General features: G+C 30.2%; 4 protein-coding genes across 7 annotated transcripts; 2 read left to right on the plus strand and 2 right to left on the minus strand.

Moving 5' to 3' along the window:
* Window positions 1-5,823: 5,823 nt before the first annotated feature.
* On the plus strand, window positions 5,824-10,098 carry LOC127255344 (manganese-dependent ADP-ribose/CDP-alcohol diphosphatase). Of its 3 annotated transcripts, none has more exons than XM_051280846.1 (3): window positions 5,824-5,908; window positions 7,104-8,280; window positions 8,373-10,098. In XM_051280846.1, exon 2 carries the CDS (start codon window positions 7,123-7,125, stop codon window positions 8,077-8,079), a length of 957 nt encoding a protein of 318 aa, XP_051136803.1. In that variant the 5' UTR covers window positions 5,824-5,908; window positions 7,104-7,122; the 3' UTR covers window positions 8,080-8,280; window positions 8,373-10,098. The 3 variants fall into 3 exon arrangements, with proteins under 3 accessions (XP_051136803.1, XP_051136802.1, XP_051136804.1); XM_051280845.1 differs by lacking the exon at window positions 5,824-5,908 and adding an exon at window positions 5,928-6,081; XM_051280847.1 differs by lacking the exon at window positions 5,824-5,908 and adding an exon at window positions 5,928-6,081 and having other exon boundaries at window positions 7,104-8,184.
* On the minus strand, window positions 10,042-11,619 carry LOC127255345 (high-affinity nitrate transporter 3.2-like). Its single transcript, XM_051280848.1, has 2 exons — window positions 11,487-11,619; window positions 10,042-10,676 (listed from the first exon to the last, which is right to left on the minus strand). Exons 1-2 carry the CDS (start codon window positions 11,614-11,616, stop codon window positions 10,201-10,203), a joined length of 606 nt encoding a protein of 201 aa, XP_051136805.1. The 5' UTR covers window positions 11,617-11,619; the 3' UTR covers window positions 10,042-10,200.
* Window positions 11,620-16,314: 4,695 nt separating this feature from the next.
* LOC127255254 (putative late blight resistance protein homolog R1A-10) lies at window positions 16,315-20,047 on the plus strand. Of its 2 annotated transcripts, XM_051280726.1 has the most exons (3): window positions 16,315-18,857; window positions 18,936-19,210; window positions 19,736-20,047. In XM_051280726.1, the coding sequence occupies exons 1-3, from the start codon at window positions 16,442-16,444 to the stop codon at window positions 19,751-19,753; spliced, it is 2,709 nt and encodes a 902-aa protein (XP_051136683.1). In that variant the 5' UTR covers window positions 16,315-16,441; the 3' UTR covers window positions 19,754-20,047. The 2 variants fall into 2 exon arrangements, with proteins under 2 accessions (XP_051136683.1, XP_051136682.1); XM_051280725.1 differs by lacking the exon at window positions 19,736-20,047 and having other exon boundaries at window positions 18,936-19,434.
* A 104-nt stretch (window positions 20,048-20,151) lies between these two features.
* LOC127255255 (high-affinity nitrate transporter 3.1-like) lies at window positions 20,152-21,817 on the minus strand. The gene is made up of 2 exons (XM_051280727.1): window positions 21,543-21,817; window positions 20,152-20,731 (listed from the first exon to the last, which is right to left on the minus strand). Exons 1-2 carry the CDS (start codon window positions 21,667-21,669, stop codon window positions 20,256-20,258), a joined length of 603 nt encoding a protein of 200 aa, XP_051136684.1. The 5' UTR covers window positions 21,670-21,817; the 3' UTR covers window positions 20,152-20,255.
* Between the last annotated feature and the right edge of the window lie 1,674 nt (window positions 21,818-23,491).

Genomic DNA, 23,491 nt, shown 5'->3' on the forward strand with positions numbered 1-23,491 from the left:
CCCTAAGTGATGATTTTGTTGACTTTGCATAATTAGTAAAATTTGTTTGAATGGATCTTTTGAATATCAACTAATATTTTCAATACTAGTTAATCACGTACTATTTCTAATTATTTTGATACATTTTTCAAAATATATATTTTGTCCGTCCAAAATTATTGTCTTAGTTGGGTTGAGAGAGACTTAAAGAATATTGATAATTGATAAAAAGTACGAATAAAATATTTTTTGTCCTTGTAATTGTATCAAATTTTTGAAATAAAAGTTATTTATGTTATTATTAATTAAGGATTTCTTATATGGCTAAACGACCCTTGCGATGTGATAAATAAAAAAATAATGACAAAGTGAGGGTAGTATAGTAAATTTATTAAATATTTGAAAAAGAAAAATGATGTGATAAATAGAAAAATAATGATAAATTGATTTTTATCTGTTAAAGTATGATGAATAAAATGTTTTCAATAAATAAATTGTGCATAAATTTAGCGGACTACAAAAAAATGAAACCCAACATAATTACACCGGTGGATTGATTAGATTACTTATGTCAATAATATGCATTTTTTTTCGATAGTCCACTTGAGAGAACTCTATGAATATAATTGAATAATATTTTAGTTAACTATTCATGTTAACAATATGTAAATTTTTTTCAGAAATTCATTTAAGTGAACTATAAAGTTGAACGTATTTTTTCTAGGATAATATCAGAATTAATGTATTTTAAATTTATTTTAATTATATATATTAATTTTCATTTTAAAAATACCAATAAAATCACTCACATAAAAAAAAATAATAATACCATAACATATTAAACTTTATTACCATAAATACATTGTCACTAATCAAACACGTCAATTTTCCGGAACATACGGAGTACATAAATACTTAGCATATTCCTCCTTTCAAAATATACTCCTTCCGTCTAGCAAATTTAGTCTTATCTTTTTTGTAAAAATACAAAGAAATGAGCTAAATTTTTCGGACGGACGGAGTACTACTTAGGGTGTGTTTATTTGGGGGTTTGAATTTTTTTGTTAAGATTTGAGTAGTAAATTTTTTTTAATTGAAATATTTATATTATGTTATATAAATAGAGGTTGATATTGATGTTTAAATTTAAAATTAATTTTTAATATAATACAAAAAATAAAAAATAATTATTTGATTGGTTATTTTTTGAGAAATTTTTTTAGTGAATAATAAAAATTCAGAGAAATTTGATAAAAAAAACACACATTCATGACAATATGAATTATTTCATACCGAGTTCAAATCGATATATTCATTTTCGTTTCGGATCAATTTATGACACCGACATAAGTTTGCATACTATTAGGTTCGATCAGAGGTTTATCCAAAGTACATTCGAATGGTAACGGTTCTGAATTTCTTCGTTATAAAATAATAATAATAATAATAATAATAATAATAATAATAATAATAATAATTGGCACCCCTACACATAATAGTGTAGTTATGCACAAATAAATAGTACAATTTGTTACAAATTAGTTTAGTATATGCTTTGGCAATTTTGCCTAATTTTATCTATAGGGGCTATCGACTATATATAAATTTATGATTTCATTTATATCATTGTTGGCTAGGTTTTGGCTTTAGCAATTATTTTACACTTAAAAAAAAATAAAAATAAAAATCATAGCATGTATAGTTGGGCATCTTATGTGATTGTAAATTGATCTATTAATATACTCTCTCCGTCTCAATATGATAGTTTTGTTTATCATTTTTGTCCGTTCTAAAACAATAGTCTTGTTTCCATAAATAACCATATCACCATAAATTACCTCTACTTTTTCATTTTATTACACAATTGCCACTAATTTTTTACACTAATACACTCACAATGGCAAAAAAGTACTTTTTACCAACTACCAATGTTCCTTAAATCTCGTGTCTAACCCAATTAAGACTATATTTATGGGACGGAGATAGTATTATTTATACACAATTTTATCACTATAGTTTGTTTTCATTTGCATATGCTTTGTATTCCTTTATTCTTTATGCAAATATGTGTTAAAATAGTTAGACGTGAATTTTAATAAAAGTTAATAATAATAATTGTTATTTTATATATTTTGTAGGAAAAAATACAAAAAGTTGATGTACTTTTTTACTTTTTTTAAAAAAAATGATTTTTTTAATGAGAACTCGTTAAAAAAAATAAGTATAGATTTAAATGACGAATGAAATAATTATTTGTGAATTTTTTACCGATGGATTTCTTTTTTTATTTAAAAAAAAGTAAAAGATATATATTTATATCATTAGTAACATTATGTGTTCTTTTTAAAATTTATTTTGCTTTAAATAGTATTTTAAAAATATATTCTTTTAATAAAGAATTACAAAGATTGAATATTAAAAAAAAGTTGAAAAAATAATAAACTGATTTATTTCAATAATTTTGTATAATACCAATTTCAAAAAGAAATTGATGTAAAATACAAGTTAGATAAAATCTAGATGTGAAAAATATTAAAAATAAATTGTATTTGTGTAACTAATGGCTTAAATTATGTTGTAATTTTCCATAGAAAAGTACATAAGGAAACTAGTTGAAGAATATTTTTTTTATGGGAAAATTGAAAAAAACATATAAATCAATAAAATGAGAAACATTTAAAACAATAAAAAAAAATAAGTAGAAGAATGAAATAAAACAATATGCATCACTATTTTTCCCATATTTTGATGAAGAATTTAAAAGTAAAATATATGGATCTATAATACATCTTTTATAGCAAAACTTCGATAAATAGTAATTCGAATGTAATATTTTATTAAATAAAATACAGTATTTTTATAGAGAATAGTCAAGTGAAATCTTTAAATTCATATAATAATTATATCCGTTTTGAAATTGAAATTAAGTATTAATTGTACCATCGTTAATAAACAAAATTACTTTTTAATTACGAATGTCGTTTTTAAGAGGGTGCTTAACCTACTAGTAGATTTGTGAAAAATGAAACGCGCCATTTGTATTTTTATTTTTGCTAAGATGAGATTATTTATATGATATTTTGTATAAAATTAATAAAAATTAAATATATCATTTTTTCGATAAACACAAAATACTTTTTCTGTCCGTTAAATTTATTTCTATTTTTTTTTCGTATGTTCGTTAAATTTATTTTATTTTGAAAATGTAAAAAAATAATATTTAATTATATTACCTTTAATTTAACACTTATTTTTTTACAATAAATACAGCTAACTTTGTTACATCTTTTATTTTAATTCTTTTTAATTATTAACTAAATTTTCAAAAATATTGTCGACTACTATTTTACTTTCTTTATCTTTTTAATAAGATATTTATTTTTCTTAATTTTTGACGCCAGCTCCAAATATTAAATACTAAAAAATGAGATTGACTATACAAAAGTAACTTATGTCATTTTCTATCTTATGTAATTTTCTAGATGTGAAGAATGTTGTGGTTTATTTGTGGGTTTGAGTTTTAATTTTATATTTTAATTTACATAATATTTTAATATAGGTGTAAGTTCTTTATTAGAGTTTTCTATAATAATAATAATAATAATAATAATTTAATGTTTTATATAAAAAAATTTGTTTATTTACTAAAAAAAAACAATAGTTATATAGTAAAATTATTAAAATTAAATTCTAAAAAAAGTCGCCCAAGTGTGTGACATTTTCTGAAGTCAGTTCAAATGAAATTTGTTTACTTGGAATTTTATTTTATAATTTAATTTTGAAATTTTTATTTAAATAATAATTTGAATACGATAAAGTATGAAAAAAAAATATCGTAATTTCAGAAAATTTATAAGTTATATAGTAAATAATTTGAAATAAAACTCCGAGTATATTTCAAACTTGTATCAATCTATGGCTAGAATTGGATTGTTGATTGTTTTCAATAATAAAATTAGATTAAGATATAAATTTGTAATTAATTTTATGAAAGTAGGGCTGGTGATATTTATCTATAGAAAAAAAAAAGTACATACAATTATTTTTAATTTAATTTAATTTGTGTTGTCCGAATTAATTTTTGTTAGCAATGTACGTGCCTTCGATTTTTCTATGTAAAAATTGTTATATGCGGCCGGATTTTTAGTCCATTTCCATTCTATTTAGATATATTTTTTTTTTGGAAATTTTCGAATTTTGAGAAGTTAAAAAAAAATAAAATTAATATGATATTTTTTTGAATATATATATATATATATATTAGATGATCTTTTTGTAAAAATATTATTAAAAATGAATAATATTGTCAAAAGTATTTTTTCATCTCTAAGATTTGGAGTATTTGATATATATGACTTTCGTTTTCTTGGGCCTCTTGGCTACTATACTATTTTATTGTGTGTTTGTTTGGGTGTTTGGATTTTGAATTGAGATTTGAACAGTAAAAGTTTTGAATTTGAATAGTTGTATGATGTGATGTTTTGAATGTAAATTTGATTTTTAATATAATATAAAAAATAAAAAAATAAGTGTTTGATTTGCTATTTTTTGAGGAAAAAATAGGATGAACAGTGGATTTAAAATTTAATCCCCAAACAAATATATTATCAATTTTAACATAGTATCTTGTATGATTATTATAGTCTTGAAAAAATTAATTTCAACCTAAAAATCTAGATAAAAAGTTTTGAAATGTAAAATTTTTAAGCTATTTGAAATCAGCCATTCAATATATATATATATATATATATAAAAGAATTAATCTTTTTGCCATAAAATATACGAAAGAATTTACAATAAAAAAATTTACAAAACTTTTTTGCAAATGATCAATTCGGCACATCCCTCGCAAGAACATAACATAACACAACCAATAATTTATTTTATAATAATTCGCTCAATATTATTACAATATTCGGGTTCAATTCTACCTATAAATTGGAAACACAAAATTATTCAATTTTCTATAAATTGCATTGGTCTCCCATATATGTAAATGAAACAATTGGGTCAAAGATTGAACTATGCTCGACGATATTTAATACTTCATTCGTTTTATCCACTTTTTCATTTTCATTTTTATTTGTTTTATTTATTTTGTCATCTTTTTTTAAGTAATATATACTTTAAATTTTTTTAATTTTAATTATATTAATGGGTTATTTTAAATTATAATTTAAAATTATTTTTATTAAATAATTTTGCTAATATATTTTTAATTATTTATTACTTATACTTCTAAATTTTAAAATACCATATTCTAGATAAAGAGAGTATTAAAAATTAAAAGCCCAGAGTTTGTAGAAGGAGCTAAAAAATAACTTAAAAAGTAAATATTTAAATAGACGGAGTATAAGTATTATTTATTAATATATTATTTTTATTTTTATAAAATTGATTATTTTTAGTTATTATATATTAAAAAAATTATTTAAATAAAACAACCGTTTCCTTCTTAGGTATAGCAATGAAAATAAAAAAATAAAAAAAAAAAGAATTGCAAGTTATTTGAAAAAATATACAAATAATTAATATGGGTAGTGTATTAATAATAATTTAGAGAAAAATTAATTTTAGTCAGATATAATTAAAATGTATCAATTTTGATCTTCAATATTAAAAACTCATCAATTTTAGTTTTATTATAAACTATTTTAAAGAGATGCCAGCTGATTTAGATATTATACTGTGTATAACATGTTTTTACGTGATCATGTTTAATTGTATAAGACCGTATACTTTTTTGTTTAGTGTAAAATTTTATTTTTTTTTATTAATTTTTTTTTAAAAAAAATTAATTTAAAATTGTTGACATTGTAAAAATGAAAAAAAATCAATTTTCCAATAAATTTAGATCGAACCAGACGCGCCCTTATGTCGCAGGCGAGAAACACAGAGGTGATATAGGTCATATCATTTCTTACGCAAGGTAAACACATTCAAAATTTTTCTATGATGTTGTCCTCCTCGCTGCTTTCCGAATTCATTCGTGATTGATTGCTGAACTCATTCTGTTTTGTACTTTGAAATCGCCATTCCTTTTTGGTGATTCATTTGTTTTTGAACTTTCTGTTTGGAATTTTGGGGATTTTCAGATTGCAGGTGCAGAATTTTAGCTAAGCTGTTGGGTATTCGAGATGTTTAATTCAAGTTTTCAAAATTATGGTTAATATTGCTGGAAAGAGGGGGAAATTATATGGCAATTTAGTCTATTTAAATTAGCACCGATGAGCTGCTGCAAATAATTTGGATAGATTTAAGAGAACCAATTATGCATTATACGTGTGAATTAGTTCTCAGACATGTTTTACCCCAATTTAGATGTGTTTGAACTGTTTTTGAGTGTGTGACATAGCTTGTGGTTTTCTTATTTTTGAAATATATATTTGATTGATTGAAGCATTGTATCGGATAGTATGAATAACATTTATTTTTGTTTGATTGAGAGGGTAGGGTATATGGTTTCGCATGAATAAATTCGAACCTATATTTTAGAAGGTGCAATGGTTTTATGGTCAGAATCCTCATGAAGTGAAATAGGTTTGTAATGTCAAGCATACTAAACAAATTAGAGACTTGGTTTTGGCAAATAGGAGAGTTACCTGTAGTGGGTATGCTTTAAGGAAATTCGATTAGGTTCACTAGGAAGTTGAGAGTCGGGATATCACGATGTAATAGAAAGAATTGAGGAGTGTTTACATTGATTTTCTTTTTGCACAATAAAAGGTGGAATTTTCTGTTACAAGTGTCTTCCCTTTATTGTGAGCAATTTCGAGAGACGATCGATTTTATAACTTCAATATTTACAATATTTCTGTAGAACTTTTATTTGTTATAGTAGAGACCGTTCTTGATCATTATATGCCCGTGTCCTTTAATTGCTTTGGATCCAAGTGCTTCAGGAATTTTTCTCCTAAGTTGAAAATTTATTGAGTTGTTATATTTATGTAATAAAACAAAAGGTGTTAAGTTTAGAATTTATGCTTGGTGGATGAAGTGCTATGAAAATCTTGAAGGAAATATTTTTCGAATTTAAATGTTTTATTTCCTATTACATGGAGAATGCTTTCGATGTGCTTGTGTTATATGCATCACTAATTTGAACATTCTTTTGATGCTTATAGAATTTGATTTTTCTGCTCAATGAGCTATCCAAATGGGATCATTGGTGCACAAGGAAAGCAGCCTCTGGTTTCTTTTGGGGTGATATCAGATGTCCAGTATGCTGACATTCCAGACGGACGCTCATTCTTAGGTGTTCCCCGCTATTATCGGCACAGCCTGCTTGTGTTGCAAAGAGCAGTGCAGAGTTGGAACAAGCAGAAGCTGCCATTTGCCATTAATTTTGGGGATATTGTTGATGGCTTGTGCCCAAAAGTCCAGTCTCTGACTGCAACTCAAAAAATTGTCAATGAATTTAATGCGTTTGATGGCTCGGTGTATCACATGATTGGCAACCACTGTCTCTATAATCTTCCTCGTGACAAATTACTTCCTCTATTGAACATTACTGGTTGTGACAGTCGTGCCTATTATGATTTTTCTCCAATACCAGAATTCCGATTTGTAGTCCTTGATGGGTATGATGTAAGTGCAGTGGGGTGGCCTGAGAATCATCCCAGCGCAGTTCAGGCCATGAAATTTCTTAAGGAGAAGAATCCAAATTCTAACAAGAACAGTCCAAATGGACTTGTGGGGACGGATAGAAGGTTTCTCATGTTTAATGGTGCAGTAGGAAAAGAACAGATGGAATGGTTGGATTATACGCTTAACAATGCGACAAAGTTACACCAGAAAGTGGTGATATGCTGCCATCTTCCATTAGATCCCAGTGCATCGTCTCCGGAATCATTATTATGGAATTATGACGAAGTGATGGAAGTTGTGCATCGATACAATTGTGTAAAGGCCTGTTTAGCTGGCCATGCACACACAGGTGGTTACTCTGTGGACTCCCGAGGTGTGCACCACCGTGTTCTCGAAGCTGCCTTGGAATGCCCTCCAGGAACCAGTGCTTTTGGACGTGTTGATCTTTTCCACGACAGTTTGTCTCTCATTGGAATGGATAGAATGGATAGTCAGGAAATGGTCTTCAATTAGATGCATCAAATGTATTGTATGATCTATTCTCGTTGCTCCTTATGCTATTATAATTTCCATTATCTTCAGAACAGTTTGGTTATATTCAAGAAAGATTCGTCAAAGGTTCGCAGTGCCCTATTATACATAATGATTATATTAGTACCTGTGGATGCAGCAATGATCTGTACACCGGTTTCTTTTCTTTGCTTAGGCAATTTGGTATAATCTGATCTGCATCTTATTTACGTTTCTATTATAATCTGTTTGTAGTTAATGCAACATTGATCAACTGCATATCTATTTTCTTTCAGATTTATACCAAAGCTGGAGCTTCTGAGTGGAAGATACTCGATTTTCTATCTCACCTACAACAAAGAGGAATTCTAGTACGATGGATTAGTAGTCTTTCGTCATGATAAGTCTGATTTCACCTCTCTCTTTATGTAGTTTACTTAGATCTTGTCTTCATCTATGCACTTGATCATGCTTGTCTTTCTATTTATTACATAATTCTTGCTGCTACTTATATTCTTGACAAGTCATTTTAGCAGATCCTTTACTCCTCATTGTTAAATAAATATCTCACCTAGATCATTGAATAGTTCTTTATATTAAATTCTTCCAACTTGTCCTTAATCTGCAATATTTTCTACATTCTGACGTTAGCAAACTATCTTGTAGTTAATTGTATTTGTTTTTGACTTGGAGTATTTTTGGTATATTGGCCTATTTTGAATTTGAACTTTTTTAACAAAAACAAAGATTTTGAAGAAGAGAAATAGGTTCCGGATGTTATGTTTGTAATAGAACATACATATTGGATATGATCTTTCTAGGAGAAAATTGTACTTTTTTATGATAGATGGCATATTGCTAAATAAATAAAACATAGAAAACACAACCAAACAGTCCTACAAATTCTATTCCTTTTCTTTATATTGGTGAGCTGCCTTTTGAATAATTAAGCAGGTGATGGCAGCATGTTTATTTTATCAATTTATTCAATTGATAACAGGTCACATGGTAGAACTTTGATAGTATTGTTGACTTTAGGAAAATGACAGGTACCTTCTCACTTGCATAAAGTTTAGACTATGTGTAACTTCTTAGCAAGCTTTCGGTATAAATATAAGAATAAAATTCAATCGAAATGAAAGTGATTTGACTTGGGAAGTAAATCATCCCTATATTCATATAATTACAAAAGAATAGAGAATTATTCTCAATTTTGGTTCCTAATACATCAAATTACCAGATGCCCAGATCATTACCTCTGATCAAAAGTCATGGTTCAAGATATGACCTTTAAACATACATAGAAATTTGTGATTACTTTTGAACAAAGGGATAAAATCACTTTCCAAACGAAACTATGATTTACCATTAATTTACAGTGCTTTTCCTGCAGACAAGGAAGATAATTCTAAGTCTCTTATGTGAATATGTGGTTTAGAGATAATGGAACTAAAATATCGAAATTATTACCAGCATTTGAGGAATAACCAAATCTGTGTATTGAATTATTTAAATGGGAATTTCAGTCGATTAGGATTCTGATTTCCATCAATAAACCAAAGGCCTGAATGTTTAACGATGTTTAGGCAATAGAAGTTTTGGCTATGGATTAATATTTTTGTTCATGTAAGCTTGAAAGTTCCTATGTTCTTCATTTTTCATTCAGGCATCAACGCTAGCTAGAAATTTCTCTTGTTAAGTAATTTTTTGAATTTTATCTCGAGTGAAATATACCAAAAAATTTTGGCTCTTAAATCTTAATATCCAGTTCATAACTTCTCAATCCTACAATATAATTTGCAGCTCATCATGAAGTCCTTGAGTTAGTTCAATAAACTAGTTTAAGCTTTGTCGGATGTCGTGGAGAGAGGCAGTTGTCTATCCCTCCTATCAATTTTGTGTTCGGTACACTTTCTCAAATGAGGAAAAAATAGCTTGAGCTATATAGACTATAATAGCAAAATCTTGAAAAATTAAAAACCAGTTTGTTTAACATGTTACCGAAAGCGTAGACACACCAACCAACCTTACACAGCATTCCCATGGAGACTTAACTTGCACATTTAGACGTATGCATCATAACGTATGAAAAAGGGACAAGAATGATTTGTTCAGCTGATGAAATCACTTAGTCTTGTTCCGGATTTTCTCCAAGAAGAAGAAGAAGAACAGCGACACCACGGAGAATGCCGAGAAGCAGATGGACGCAATGTCAAGTGACAGATGGCGGCCCGTGATTGCCTGGATTTCGAACAAGTTTGTGGTCTTCTTGGAATCCGTGGTTTGTCCAAAGGCTACCTCATGCTCGGCTGAGTTAAGAACATAAGCCCGGACGAAATATGTAGCTCCCGGGCAATCCCTCTTCACTATCCAGGTAACATTGTTGTTCGAAGGAGCATATGGTCGTGAAGCAATCAGGTGTTGGCATGTCTTGTCCTTTTTTAATTCGTTTTGTGTTTTCCTCCAGCCACGTTCCTCCTGGCTGATCGGGGCGTAGCAGAGCTTCACCTTCACTGTCTTGTAGTCCGAGTCGGCTCCATTTGGAAATGTAGTGTTGAGTGACCAAGTCACCGTTATTTTGTCCTCTCCGGCTTTTAGAACTGCGAAATTCAACAAAGAAAGGTAAGCTATATATTTTGTTTTCGAATTCGACTCGAGCTTTTCCGAAGTAAATCTCAAGCTTTACCTATAATATACTCCCTCCGTCATTCACATCTATTCTCACTTTCATTTTCTGGTTGTCATCAAAATTTATTCTTGTTTCTTTTTTTAGTAAAAATATACCACTTTTCTTTACAAAAAAAAAAGTAAAAATTTCTATTCTTACATTTTTTTTTAAAACCCGTGCCCGGTCAAATGAGCACACAATTGGATGACGGATGGGGTATTAAGGTAAAATTACTCATAACTCCACTATGATTTCGAAATTCAGCGTAAAATCTTTCAGTACTTTAAAAATTACATAGCACCCCTTATACTTTCAAAAATATTGCACGAAATCCCATTGCCATGAAACCTTCTTGTGTGATGAAAATATGATTTTCTATCTATATTTTTTGCATGGCGGGGAGTTGCATGCAATATTTTTGGAAGTATAAGGAGGCGTCAAGACAAGTTTTAAAATAAAATAGAGATTTACGCTGAATTTCGAAACTACGGAAGAATTTTATGCAATATTTTTTAAAGTATAAGAGATTTACGCTACAAGAAAGTTATGGACAATTTTGCCATATATTAAAAACACGAGAAATAGCATAAATTTATTACTTGCTCAACTCAAAAACATCTTAAGCTCAAACACGACTCGTTAGAATAATTAATGAGTCGAGCTTTCGAGTAACTCAACATGCATAGAGTTCTTTCTAAAGAGATTTCTAACAACATATATGCCTGTGGATTAGTTTTATTACCTTGTCCCGATTTAGGTGAAGCTGTGACGACAAGACTCTCCTTCAGATCCGAGAAGTGAATGGCGGCGCCACTCTCCACGACCAAACACCAAACCGAAACGGCAACAAAAAGGGATGTCCTGAATGCCATGGAATTGTTAAGATTCAGAAAACAATGAGAAGTAGAAGCTGTGAAAGATCTCACTGATTCTTGAATCTGAGGTAAGTACAAAAGTTAAGACTTTTGTTTGCTTATATAGAAGATGATGAGCAGCTATTCTGAAAAGTACAAGAAATATATTTAAAACCCTTAAAAGAAATAAAAAAATAAAAGTCAAATCCACAACCTGTGTTAGTATTATTATAAAATTTATTATAATTATAATTAATTGTGCATTTGGCTGGTTATCTTGTTTGACATTTTGATGTTAAGTGTTTTGTTTAATGTGAAAGTGTCCCAAAGGCATGTTTAGGGGATGAGTATGAAAATTGGAATGTCATCTGGATGTGTTGAAGAATCACATTGATCATATTATACAAATGGTGAGTATATTCTTTGTGTCACATATATATATATATTTTAAATAATATATATATATATATATATATACACGTATGTATGTAGTTTTGGCTGTCTCAAATTGAATAGTGAGGAGAGGAGATAAGCAAGTGGTGTTTAACTCTAATGTGTGTCCAAAGGGTTTTTATTTAGTAAGTAGTTTTTAGTTATTATTGTGAGACTTGCCCCCATGTTTTGTAGAGAGAGAATATAAGCCTTTGTCTTTTTATAGTAGAGATCCGGTAGGGTATAGCCCTATATTATGGGAAGGGATCCTAGTGTAGTGTGTCTATATATATATTGCTTTTAGTGAGGCACGTGAAGTGGCGTATGGGGGCCGAGGATCCTAGGGGCCGAGCAGGGCCGTGTCCTCAATTTCGAAGGGCTTAGTACGAAAAAAAAAAAAAAAAAAAAACCCTAATATATAAAATAATATATTTTTATTTATAATAAAATATAAATAATTAAATAAAATAATTTTTTAATATTTTTAGATAAAAAATATTTTTAAATGTTTGAGACTTAAAATCTCAATCTCTATATCATCGAAATATAATATTTTATATTTACATATATCAAATAAGTTATATATATATAATTTATACGTATATAATATAAATATATAATAAGTCCTCTGATTACCGTAGCCCTGGGATGGACACCCAGGGTCAGCGCTAGGGCCGAGGATCCTATCTTTATATTACCTATTCAAATTTTATAACAAATAACTTATTTTTTTCTTAGGTAATTTACTCATTTTTATTTTCATTTTAACACTTATTTGATGTTATCTTTATAATATATTTTTTAATTTTTTTAAATCTCTAAGTAAAGTTTCAAAAGTACTTTCAATTACAATTTTATATTTTTTTATCAATTTTTTTAATAATATATATATATTTTTTAATCTCCATAGTGATCCAAATGTACTACTTTTTTACAGGAGAGATTAAGTATTACTTCTGATTAATTAGCATCATAATCAATCCTATATTTTTATTCGAAATTTTTATACGTAGGTGGACCTGAAGGCATCGGAGTTTGAATTCATAATTTTACGGTCACAAATTCATTCTCTACCCCATCGGGTCGTCCTCAAGCGACTTTATTTATTTATATTTATGAGTATGAACTTTTGCCTAGTAGGTAGAGCTGTAAACAAATTTTTTTTGACTATGCGAGCCATCTTTTATAGAATATTGTATATGTATATTTATAATAAATTATTATATCAAATCATTGTTTTAAAATAGACATAAAGCCAAGTGAAAAAAGTCTTATTTAGGGTTAATTTATAGTTAGGAATAAGAAAATTAGAGACGATTTAGGGTATTCCATGTATGATATGGATTTTGTCAATTTTGAATCAATTTTAAAATTCAATTTTGTGAAAAATTGATTTTATTCAAAAGGCGAAATTGTGATACCCTTTAGTTGGATTGTTGTTTGGCCAACTCCTCTGTGTGGATGAGTCGGTATTAGACCATTCGAAGTTGATTAGAAGTTAAGTGTATTGAGTAGACTTATTCATGTCAACAATGTGCACATTTCTTTTTTAAAGTCCTACTTAAATAACTCTAAAATTAAACGTGGGAAGTCTGCGAATATGCGTGCAAGTGAGGACAGAAGCGTATGACTCGTGTTGACCTGTGAGATGTACGCAACATGTGTACAAAAATTGTCCAAAATTCACTTGTGATTTGGAAACGTCGATGTAATTTTATATTGTAGTTTAAATGGGACACTCTCATATTTTTTAGAATGTTGCATTAAACTTCCCCTGCCTACACTTGTCCAAGATTCACCTGTGATTTGGAAATTTTGTGTAATTCTATCTTGTGGTTTAAATGTGACACTCTCTCATATTTTTCAAAATGTTGCATTAAACCTCCCCACATGTACACTCTCTCAATATAGATTGGGCTTTGGTTGAATTTTGGAGCGTACAATTTGTAAAACAATACACTTATAATCCTAAAATATAAGAATGTCACATAGAAAAAAAAATGGCTCTAAATTATTTTATTATGTGATTGCATAATATATTAAAATAATACTATATACTATAATTTCATCCTATAAACACACTCTTAAGTGCAAATATAAAATTATGAATGCTAGTCATACGAACAAATATGATATTACACCACTTATTAGTGATACTAAGGCAAAAATAAAAGAAAAAATTTTGAATTTTTTTTATTTGTAAAAGTAAGATTATGAATTTTCGATGCCATTTGATTTTATCCGTCATATATAATTCATATACTATGACTTATCATATTGATTTAGTTTACAATCTATTATGCATTTGAAACCTAATAATTGTAAATTTTCAAATTATCGAAAATATGAAACTCTCGTATTATTAAATTAGAAAATATATTAAACATATATGGTGAATAATGATAAATATTATAATCTAATATTTTTATCAATTATCTATATCCAATTCTATTGAAGTAGTATATAATTGGGTATTTGCCGTTAGCATAAAGTCAATGTTTCCTAAGGCTAGATTTGTAATTTCATTACACTGCCTTCATTTTTAATAACATATGACCAAAGAAAAGATAACGATTCTGTTTACACTAATACATTTTTCTTATTTGAGACTGTTTATTTTTTAAAAAATATCACAATAAATATATTTTTTTTTACAAAATATTTAATCAAATTTTTTATTTTATTTCAAACTTTTAAATTTTTAAAAACCTCTATCTAAACAAAGAAGATTGCGCAAATGTGCTCTCTCCATTTTCGAAAGTAAAGCCAATAATTTAATTAATAACCTTTTTTGTTATAATTAATAGAACATATACAACATAATTATATGTATATATAGTTATTAGAACAATATTTATGTATAATTAATATGTTTACATAAGTTTATATTATTATTTAAGAAGGAAAAAAAATATTTTATTGATGATGTAAATAGATTTACATAATGGCCTACTTATAGGTTTTAGAAAAGTGATTACTCATCACTTAGAATGATACATTCATGCTAATTTGAATACATTTGGCATATTCCGTGGTAAAATGCATGTTTACCGTCGCTAACGAACCAGCAGTAAAAATTGGAGGGAGCATAATCAATTTTTTTTTATTGATTCAATGTTATTTTTTTTATTCATAGTACATCGGCGGCAAAAGATAAAAGAAATTGAAAATTTTAAATGTTTTAGAAAAAATTTCAATAAAATTACATAAAATTTAATACTTTTTTACAAAAAAATAAATATAATTTAAAAGACTAAAAGTATAAATCAATACACGAATAAAATTTTTATGATTTTTTTATATTACAAAATAAAAAATTAGAAAAAGCAAATTAATATAAAATATTTAATTTTATTTTTTTTATATTAAAAAATACATGAGGGCTAGGGTCAGTGTCAGATGACTCTCCTAGCCCCCACATAGTTCCGCCCTATTTACAATTGTTATGAGTCATACTCCATTTGTCTCACATTGTATGTTCAAATTACTGTAAATATAAAAATTTAAAATAAGTTCTAATTAGTGTAACTAAAGTTAAAAAAATTACAAATTAAATTTTTTAAAATAAAATTAAAATGTGTAGTTATTTTTTAAAAAAAACATAAAAAGTAGCATAAGATTTGATACGGATAGAAACGACAATATGACACAATAGTTAGGACCGCAAGAATTAGGATCTCTTACCATCACTTCTCTTGTTATCTTTATGATTACTTTTTCAATTTTATTTTATAATAACTAGTTACCTTCATCGTTACTTTTCTTAAAGAGATACATTTATTCACTATTTATTACCTTAAAAACTAGTTATTTTTTTAAAGAAAAAATTAAAAATAATAGTAAATTAATTATTTTAAAAAATTTTAACATTATCAATTTAACATAAATTATCTAATATATATATTGATTTATTTGAATAATTTTAATTTTTAAAATAATAAATTATATGTTTCAATATATTAAAATTTATATAGATTAAAATTTAAAAATTTAATATAATATTATATAAAAATATATAAAAGTATATATAAATAAATAAATAATTTTTATATATTATACAATAAACATATATAAAAACAGATAAATTAGTATAAATCCTATAAAATATTAAAATTAATATGTTGAAAATGATTATTATAACTAGTGATAAATAAATTAATTTAAATATTGAGTTAAATATAATGTGAAAAAAAATAATAATAATAATAACAAAAACAAAATAGATGTAATATCTGTAATGCTGTCAATATCCAGTTATCGATCACTGCTTTACTGAACAGTATCACAGTGGACTCCACTTTATCTTCTTTCTTTCGTCCGTTTTCCAAACCAATAATTTAGCTTCAGCTCTCAAGCTTTCAGCTATGGCGTCCGCCTGATCACTTCACTTCGCCACTTCCTCACAGCATCCATGGCGCACGCCGCCCTCGTCTCCCTCCTCCACACTCTGCACAACCTCTCCCGCTCCGATCACTCCCACACTCTCTACCCACACGACCAAGTCCAAAACCTCCACCAAAAGCTTCTCCACCTCCAAACTTCCCTCGAAAAGATCTTCCCTGTCACCAGAGACATCAGAGACACCGTATCCGACCTCGAATCCCAAATCCGAGACGCAGTCTTCAAATCACAGGACACAATCGACTACTTCCTCTCCACCTGCCTCCTACCCCCACCCACCCCCGCCGATCTCCGCCAAATCATCTCCAGCTTCGATCCAATCGCCAAAAACGCCGACGAACTCGTCGATTCCGTCAAACACGTCCGTTTGGGGACCGAAGGAACAGATCCGTTCACGAACGAAGCTATCGCCTCCAAATTCACTTCCAGATCCAAAACCACGCGGATCGTCGGCCAGGAAGAGGATTTCAAGCTCGTAACCGCCGAGCTCGTCTCCCCCTCCGACGACCTCCAAATCATTCCGATCATCGGTATGCCTGGAATCGGTAAGACCACTCTCGCTCGTAGCATCTACTTAGATCGACGTATGGAAGACGAATTCCTCGCCCGCGCTTGGGTAACGGTGTCGCCGGAGTACAATTTCCGCGACATCTTCACCAAGCTTCTGTCCTCCATTGAAACACGAGGTCAGAAAGGGGACGAATCCGTCTCCAATCTCGTCAGCCGCGAGAGCGACGAGCAATTAGCTCAACGCCTCCATCAAACCTTATACGATACTCGTTATCTGCTAGTAATCGATGATATGTGGGTAGAAACTTGTTGGGATCGATTGAAGCAGTATTTCCCTGACAATAAGAACAGGAGTAGGATCATCCTCACCACCAGGCACAACCACATTGCCGATCATGTCAATCGAATCGGATTCCGCCACACCATGAAGCCATTAAACGAAGAAAACAGTTGGATTCTGCTATGTGATCGTGTCTTCGGAACTGGAAATTGCCCCCCACACCTCCACGAAACCGGCCAGAAGATATCGAAGAACTGCCGGGGGCTGCCCCTGTCGCTGACCGTCATCGGCGGGCAGCTCTCGCAGGAGAGGAAGACCGTCGAGTATTGGACGATTATCGAACGCGACATTTACGCCGCAGTCGCTTCGACGGACGAGAAAGAGTCGTATATCGAGATTCTAACGTTGAGCTATAATCACTTGCCGAGTCGGCTTAAAGGCTGTTTTCTTTACATGGGAGGCTTCCCCGAAGATAGCGAGCTTCTTCTATCGAAGCTGACGCGGTTATGGGTCGCCGAAGGGTTTTTAAAAGATTCGAGGGACGAAAGATTCGACGCTTTGAAGAAAGCATTGAACGATTCGAAGGACAAGACGACGTTGGAATTCGTCGCGAAGAGGTTCTTGGAGGAGCTCATCGACAGGAATCTCATTGCGATCCGTAAGTTCGGTCCCGACGGTCGGATTAAGTCATGCGGGATTCACGACGTTCTTCGCGATATCGCCATTAAAGAGTGTCAAAAGGAGAAGTTCTTTCACGGCATAAAAAGGTATTACGAACCGATCCCGAAAGGTGCCGAGACGCAGAGGCGACTTTCGGTGCACAAAAACATTCTCATGTGTATGGAAGAAGTTTACGATGCCGCCATAGCTGTCACTACTGCCCGGAGTTTTCTCTTCACCGGAAACCACCACCACCACCCGTATCCTTACTCATTAGACTTCCATTACCTTAGAGTATTGGACGCTCTTACGGTATTTTTCATCGAATTCCCGGACGAAGTAGCGAGAATGATCCACTTGAGTTATCTTTCGCTTACCTACAATGGGAAGATTCCTTCGTCGATAGGAAAGCTTCGAAATCTTCAAGCCCTGATCGTTCGGCAGCATCCGAAGGTCATATTCTTGGGCGCGTCGATGCTGCCCGACGTAATCTGGAGCATGCCGGAGTTGAGGCATCTGTTCTTTACCGAAACCGAGCTGCCCGATTTTTCCGGAGTAGACTTTCTGTTGAGGGGCAATCCGCTCCTCGAAAACCTTCAATCTCTATCGAACATCAACGCCACTTGCTGTAACTGGGACGTTCTCCGAAGATTTCCCAACTTGAAGAAGTTGGAGACGTGGGTTGCGACACCGGATGATCCTGTCGATTTCCATATCGACGGGCTTAAATTTCTCGAAGTTTTCAAGTTTTCGGTTCTGAATCCTGTCCCGGAGAAGAAGATCGACTTCCGGCCGGCGCTTGCTTTCCCGAACAAGCTGAGGAAGTTGAGTCTGAGCGGGTGCGTGATCCCGTGGGACGACATGTCGATACTTGGACAATTGGAACATCTCGAGGTGCTGAAGCTGCGGGAGTTTGCGTTCCACGGGCATAACGAGGAAATCGAGAGCCGGCTGGACGAAGGAACCGTTGAGGAAGGTAATGTCGCGAAACTAACTTGTATATCTGAATCGATGGAACTATTGATGAATTTTTTTGGATCGTTGTTGTCGACAGTTTCGGTGTGGTTGCCGAAGGAAGAGCAGTTCAGGGTGCTGAAGTACCTGATGCTTGAAGGCCTGGATTTAGATTACTGGATTGCCGACGACACGCATTTCCCGAGCCTCGAAACGCTGATCGTCCGGCATTGCTATGACTTGGTGGAAATCCCTTCGGAAATCGGAAACATAGCGTGCCTGGAGCTCATCGAAATGATCGACTGCAGCCCTTCCTGCGTCTCGTCGGCGCGCGCGATCAAGAAGGAGCAAGCGGACATCAATAAGCTACTTCAGGTACGTATCTATTCTTCGTGGGAATAGTTAAGTTTGGTGAATGTATATATTTCATTTCGATTTTATGTTATGTGTTAGTCTTGTGATGGTTTGTTGAGTTTCTTGCTCTAAAATTTTGATTTAGACGGTGTCGTGAATAGACAAATCGTTAAGTTTGATCTGTACTGAGTAAATTCCGATCAAATCATACGTAGCAGACAAGATCAAGCCGACTTTGAATTTCACATGGTCGTATCTATTTCATTTTGATTTTATTTCATATATTTATAAATAATTGTTGATGCCGTTTTCAACCAACAATAAAAATTAAAATTTGAAATAAATTTGAATTTGACTGCAATAATATTTGGAATCGAAGATTCTCAAATATCATACGAAATGTAAGAAAATAAAAGCAAACTGATACTAAAACGAAAATAAAAGATGATTCTCAAAGCGAATTTTTATGCTGATTGAAGATGCCCCTGCTGGATGCGAATCGCTTGTTATATATTCTCTAATTCGGTTATTGAATCGTGTGCGCAGTCGGTTGTAACGGACTGAAAACTTCATCGTGGTTGCAATCGCTTGAAGAACCGTCTTCGATTACATTTCGTGCTATCAACCGACCAGCCGATCAGACCAGACACTAATCAACCGACGAACCACGCTACTGACCAACCGACCAATCAAATGACTGATCAACCACGCTATTGACCAACCGACCAATCAAGCGACTGATCAACCGACATGTTTCTTCAATGGGCGTCCGAAGCCCACTCTTTTTTTGGGTTTATCTGTAGGCTCAAAGTTAAAATCCAATTATAGGCCCAATAAAAACCCTAAAATATTTTAATATATAACAATAATATTTTTATACAAATTCATTACATAGTAAAAAATATATTTTTTTCAAAAAATTTAATATATATTATTCATTAATTATTTTTATATTACTTACACAATTTCATATAACTTACATTAAAAAAATAATAATAATAATTCTTCAAGCAATTTTACTAAACAAACACACACTAGATACAAATAAGAACAAGAACACTAACATTCACTTATTTACAACTTTTCTCTTTTCGAAAAAGAAGAATCCGAACAACGCGATGACGGCGAAAGCTGAGAAACAAATCGAGGCAATATCTAGGGACATATGGCGCCCGGAAATGGCTTGAATGTAAAACAAATTTGTCGTCTTTTTTTGATCTGTCGTTTGGCCATAGGCAACTTCATCTCTCGTGGAATTATAAGCATAAGCCCTAATGAAATAGGTCGCCCCGGGGACATCCCTTTGTATTGTCCATGTAAATGCGCTGTCTAAAGTGTTGTATGGCTTGGCGACGATCTTGTGTTGGCATGTCTTGTCTTTCGATAAATCATCTGCGGTTTTTCTCCAGGCACGATCTTGTTGGCTAATCGGGGCGTAGCAAAGCTTGACTTTTACTGTATGGTAAGATGAATCTGTCCCCGTCGATAGGCTCGTGTTGAGTGACCATGTTACTGAGATTTTATCGTCTCCGGCTTTTAGAACTGTAAGAAAATTATCGTAATTTTTTTTCTGTTAAGGCAAGTGGAAAAATAAAGAGAGAAAAAATAATAAAAGTAGTGATATTTGTTGTAAATAAGTGTTTAATTATGATAATAGTTAAATATTAATTTATTAAAATTAGTAACAAATAAATTTAGCGGACATACTTTAAAAAAGAAATGATTAAATTTGACAGACGATAAAGTATAATATTTCAATTGGATTTTTTTCAAAAAAATTTTTTGAGTTGATAATCAATGGCTCAATGAATATTTTGGGTTGAAATCTTAAAGATTTCAAATAATAAATAAGTATTGAATACAATTTTTTTTTTTTAAAAAAAAAAAGAAAAATTACGATTTTATTGATGAATGTATTTATATTGCTATTTTAGTTTGTTCATTTTCACTGTATTCGTTTCTTTTTTAGTAATTGTATTTTTTACTTAAATAAAGACTATTGTATATTTTACAATATATTACAAAAAAATATCATTAAAACAATAAGTTTAGTAATTGTATCTTTTAGCTAACAAATTATATCAGCAAGACAAGTTATACTAAATTAATTATGTGTGGTCGACAAGACTAAATGACGTTAAAGGATTTGAATCCATAACCTAACAGTCACATGTTCAACTTCACACAAAATTCGTTACAAAAGATCGATGAATTGAAAAAATATACTCAATTCAAGAGTAAAAAATTTACATCTCACGAAGCGATAAGTACAAATATTAATTTCCATGAGCACGCACTTATAAATCGATACAACAATTACACACAAATACATATATATGTGTAATAAACATACCTTGTCCATGTTTTGGAGAAGCCGAGACGGTGAGAGTGCGTGGGAGAGACGAGAAAGTTGCAGCGTTAGAACAAGTGGCTGCAAGAACACAGCATATTATTACAACAAGAGAATTTTCGACAGCCATTTTTTTCGAGACAACAAAGGTTCGAGTTTTCGGACCGAATTAGGGTTAGAAAGAATGAGTTTTCCATAAATTTATAGAACAAGTAGGGGTGTAATTTCTTGGCATTATTCTCTTTGTTTTCTTGTTTTTCTATGCTGGCTATGCTTTGTTTTCCCCTTGGAAGAACAAGCCAAACAATATCGATCAAGTTTTAGTTTCTTTGTATTAATATAATCAAGGGTCATATATATATATATATATATATATATAGGAATAAAAATAGTTGTATTCGTTTGTGGGTTTTATGACACGTTTTTACTATTTAAATTCTTTTTTTCTTTCGAAAAATCACATCAGACAATTACTTCTTTTTTTATATTATACTAAAAATTAATTTTTACATTCAAAATATCACATAAACTTCTATTTATATCACATCAAACAACTGTTCAAATTCAATTTTTTACTGGTAAAAAATCCAAACTCAAACTCAAAAACTAAAACTCTCAAACAAACACACCCTTAGAGTTAAATGGCCACAATTATGAAGGATGCCTAAAAAAAATTGTTTATCTTTTATATATCGTGTGTTTAATATAAATGCATAAAATGTATACTTTTTCCGTCCCACTTTAAAGGGGATTTATGAGATTTTGTAGTAGATTAAGAAATAATAGTATTTTATTGGTCATTCGAAGTGTATAAAAGATTAGACATTTTTGTCTGTTGACTTTATGTTTAAAGTAATTGTATGTATAATAGATATTTGTAATTAAGTAAAAATTAAAGGTATTTTGGTATTAGTGTATGATTATTTTTTTAAAATAAAAAATGGATACTTTTAAGTATGATGAACAAAAATAATAAAAAAATATTTTGAATTGGAACGAATTTTGCACTATATTTTATATAATAGTATTATCTTGCTATTTTTGTTTTACTATTTTATTTTATTTTTATTTGAAATAGTTTTATAATTGTATTAAGTAAAATAAAGATTAAAAAAAAATGTTAAAAATCAAATATTTTAAAAAATTCGAACCGTTAGGATATTGATTAAGTTAATTAACATCAATTATTATGTGTTTGTAAAAAATTATAGTGTTATTTTAACCATTATCTAATTAGTCATAAGTGTGTGTATTATAATGATTAATTTGATTTAATAAATAGAATGATGATTGAGATATGTAGAAAAGTGAAATGACTCTAAACCATGTTTAAGGGGCAATCAATATTTATTTAGTGAGTGATTTTTTATTTTTATTTTTTCAGATTTATATATTTGGAATTTTCTATGGGAATTCCCTTTCAGCATTTTATATTCTTCCATTTGTCTCTTGTTTTTAATTTTTTTTTTTTTTTTTTTATGTTTGTATCTTTCATTAGTTTTTTTCCTTTTATAAAAGAAATACAACAACTTTTATACTTCCACCGTTCCAAAAGTACAGTCTTATTGTGATAGATACGGGTTTAAGAAATATTGATATTATATTGATAGTGGGTAAAAAGTAAGGATAAATGACTTTTTTGCCCTTGTGAGTAATATTAGTGTAAAAAGTAGTGGCAATTGTGTAATAATAATAAAAAATTAGAGATAGTTTTATAGTGATATGATTATTTATGGAAATAAAACTATTGTTTTGAGACGGACAAAAGTGGTAAACAACACTATTTTATTGGGACAGAGGGAATAATATTTTATTAAAAAATAGAAGATGTTTATGATAATTCAAATAAAAGATGGAAATGAAATTGAATTACAAATAAAATACTCTTCGTCCCATATTTATCTTTATATTTATCTTTTGCGTTATTGTATTAACAATAAAAATATCCTTAA

This window comes from Andrographis paniculata, unplaced genomic scaffold (genome assembly GCF_009805555.1).
Source record: "Andrographis paniculata isolate CXL003 unplaced genomic scaffold, ASM980555v1 Contig53END, whole genome shotgun sequence".
Taxonomy (NCBI): Eukaryota; Viridiplantae; Streptophyta; class Magnoliopsida; order Lamiales; family Acanthaceae; genus Andrographis; species Andrographis paniculata.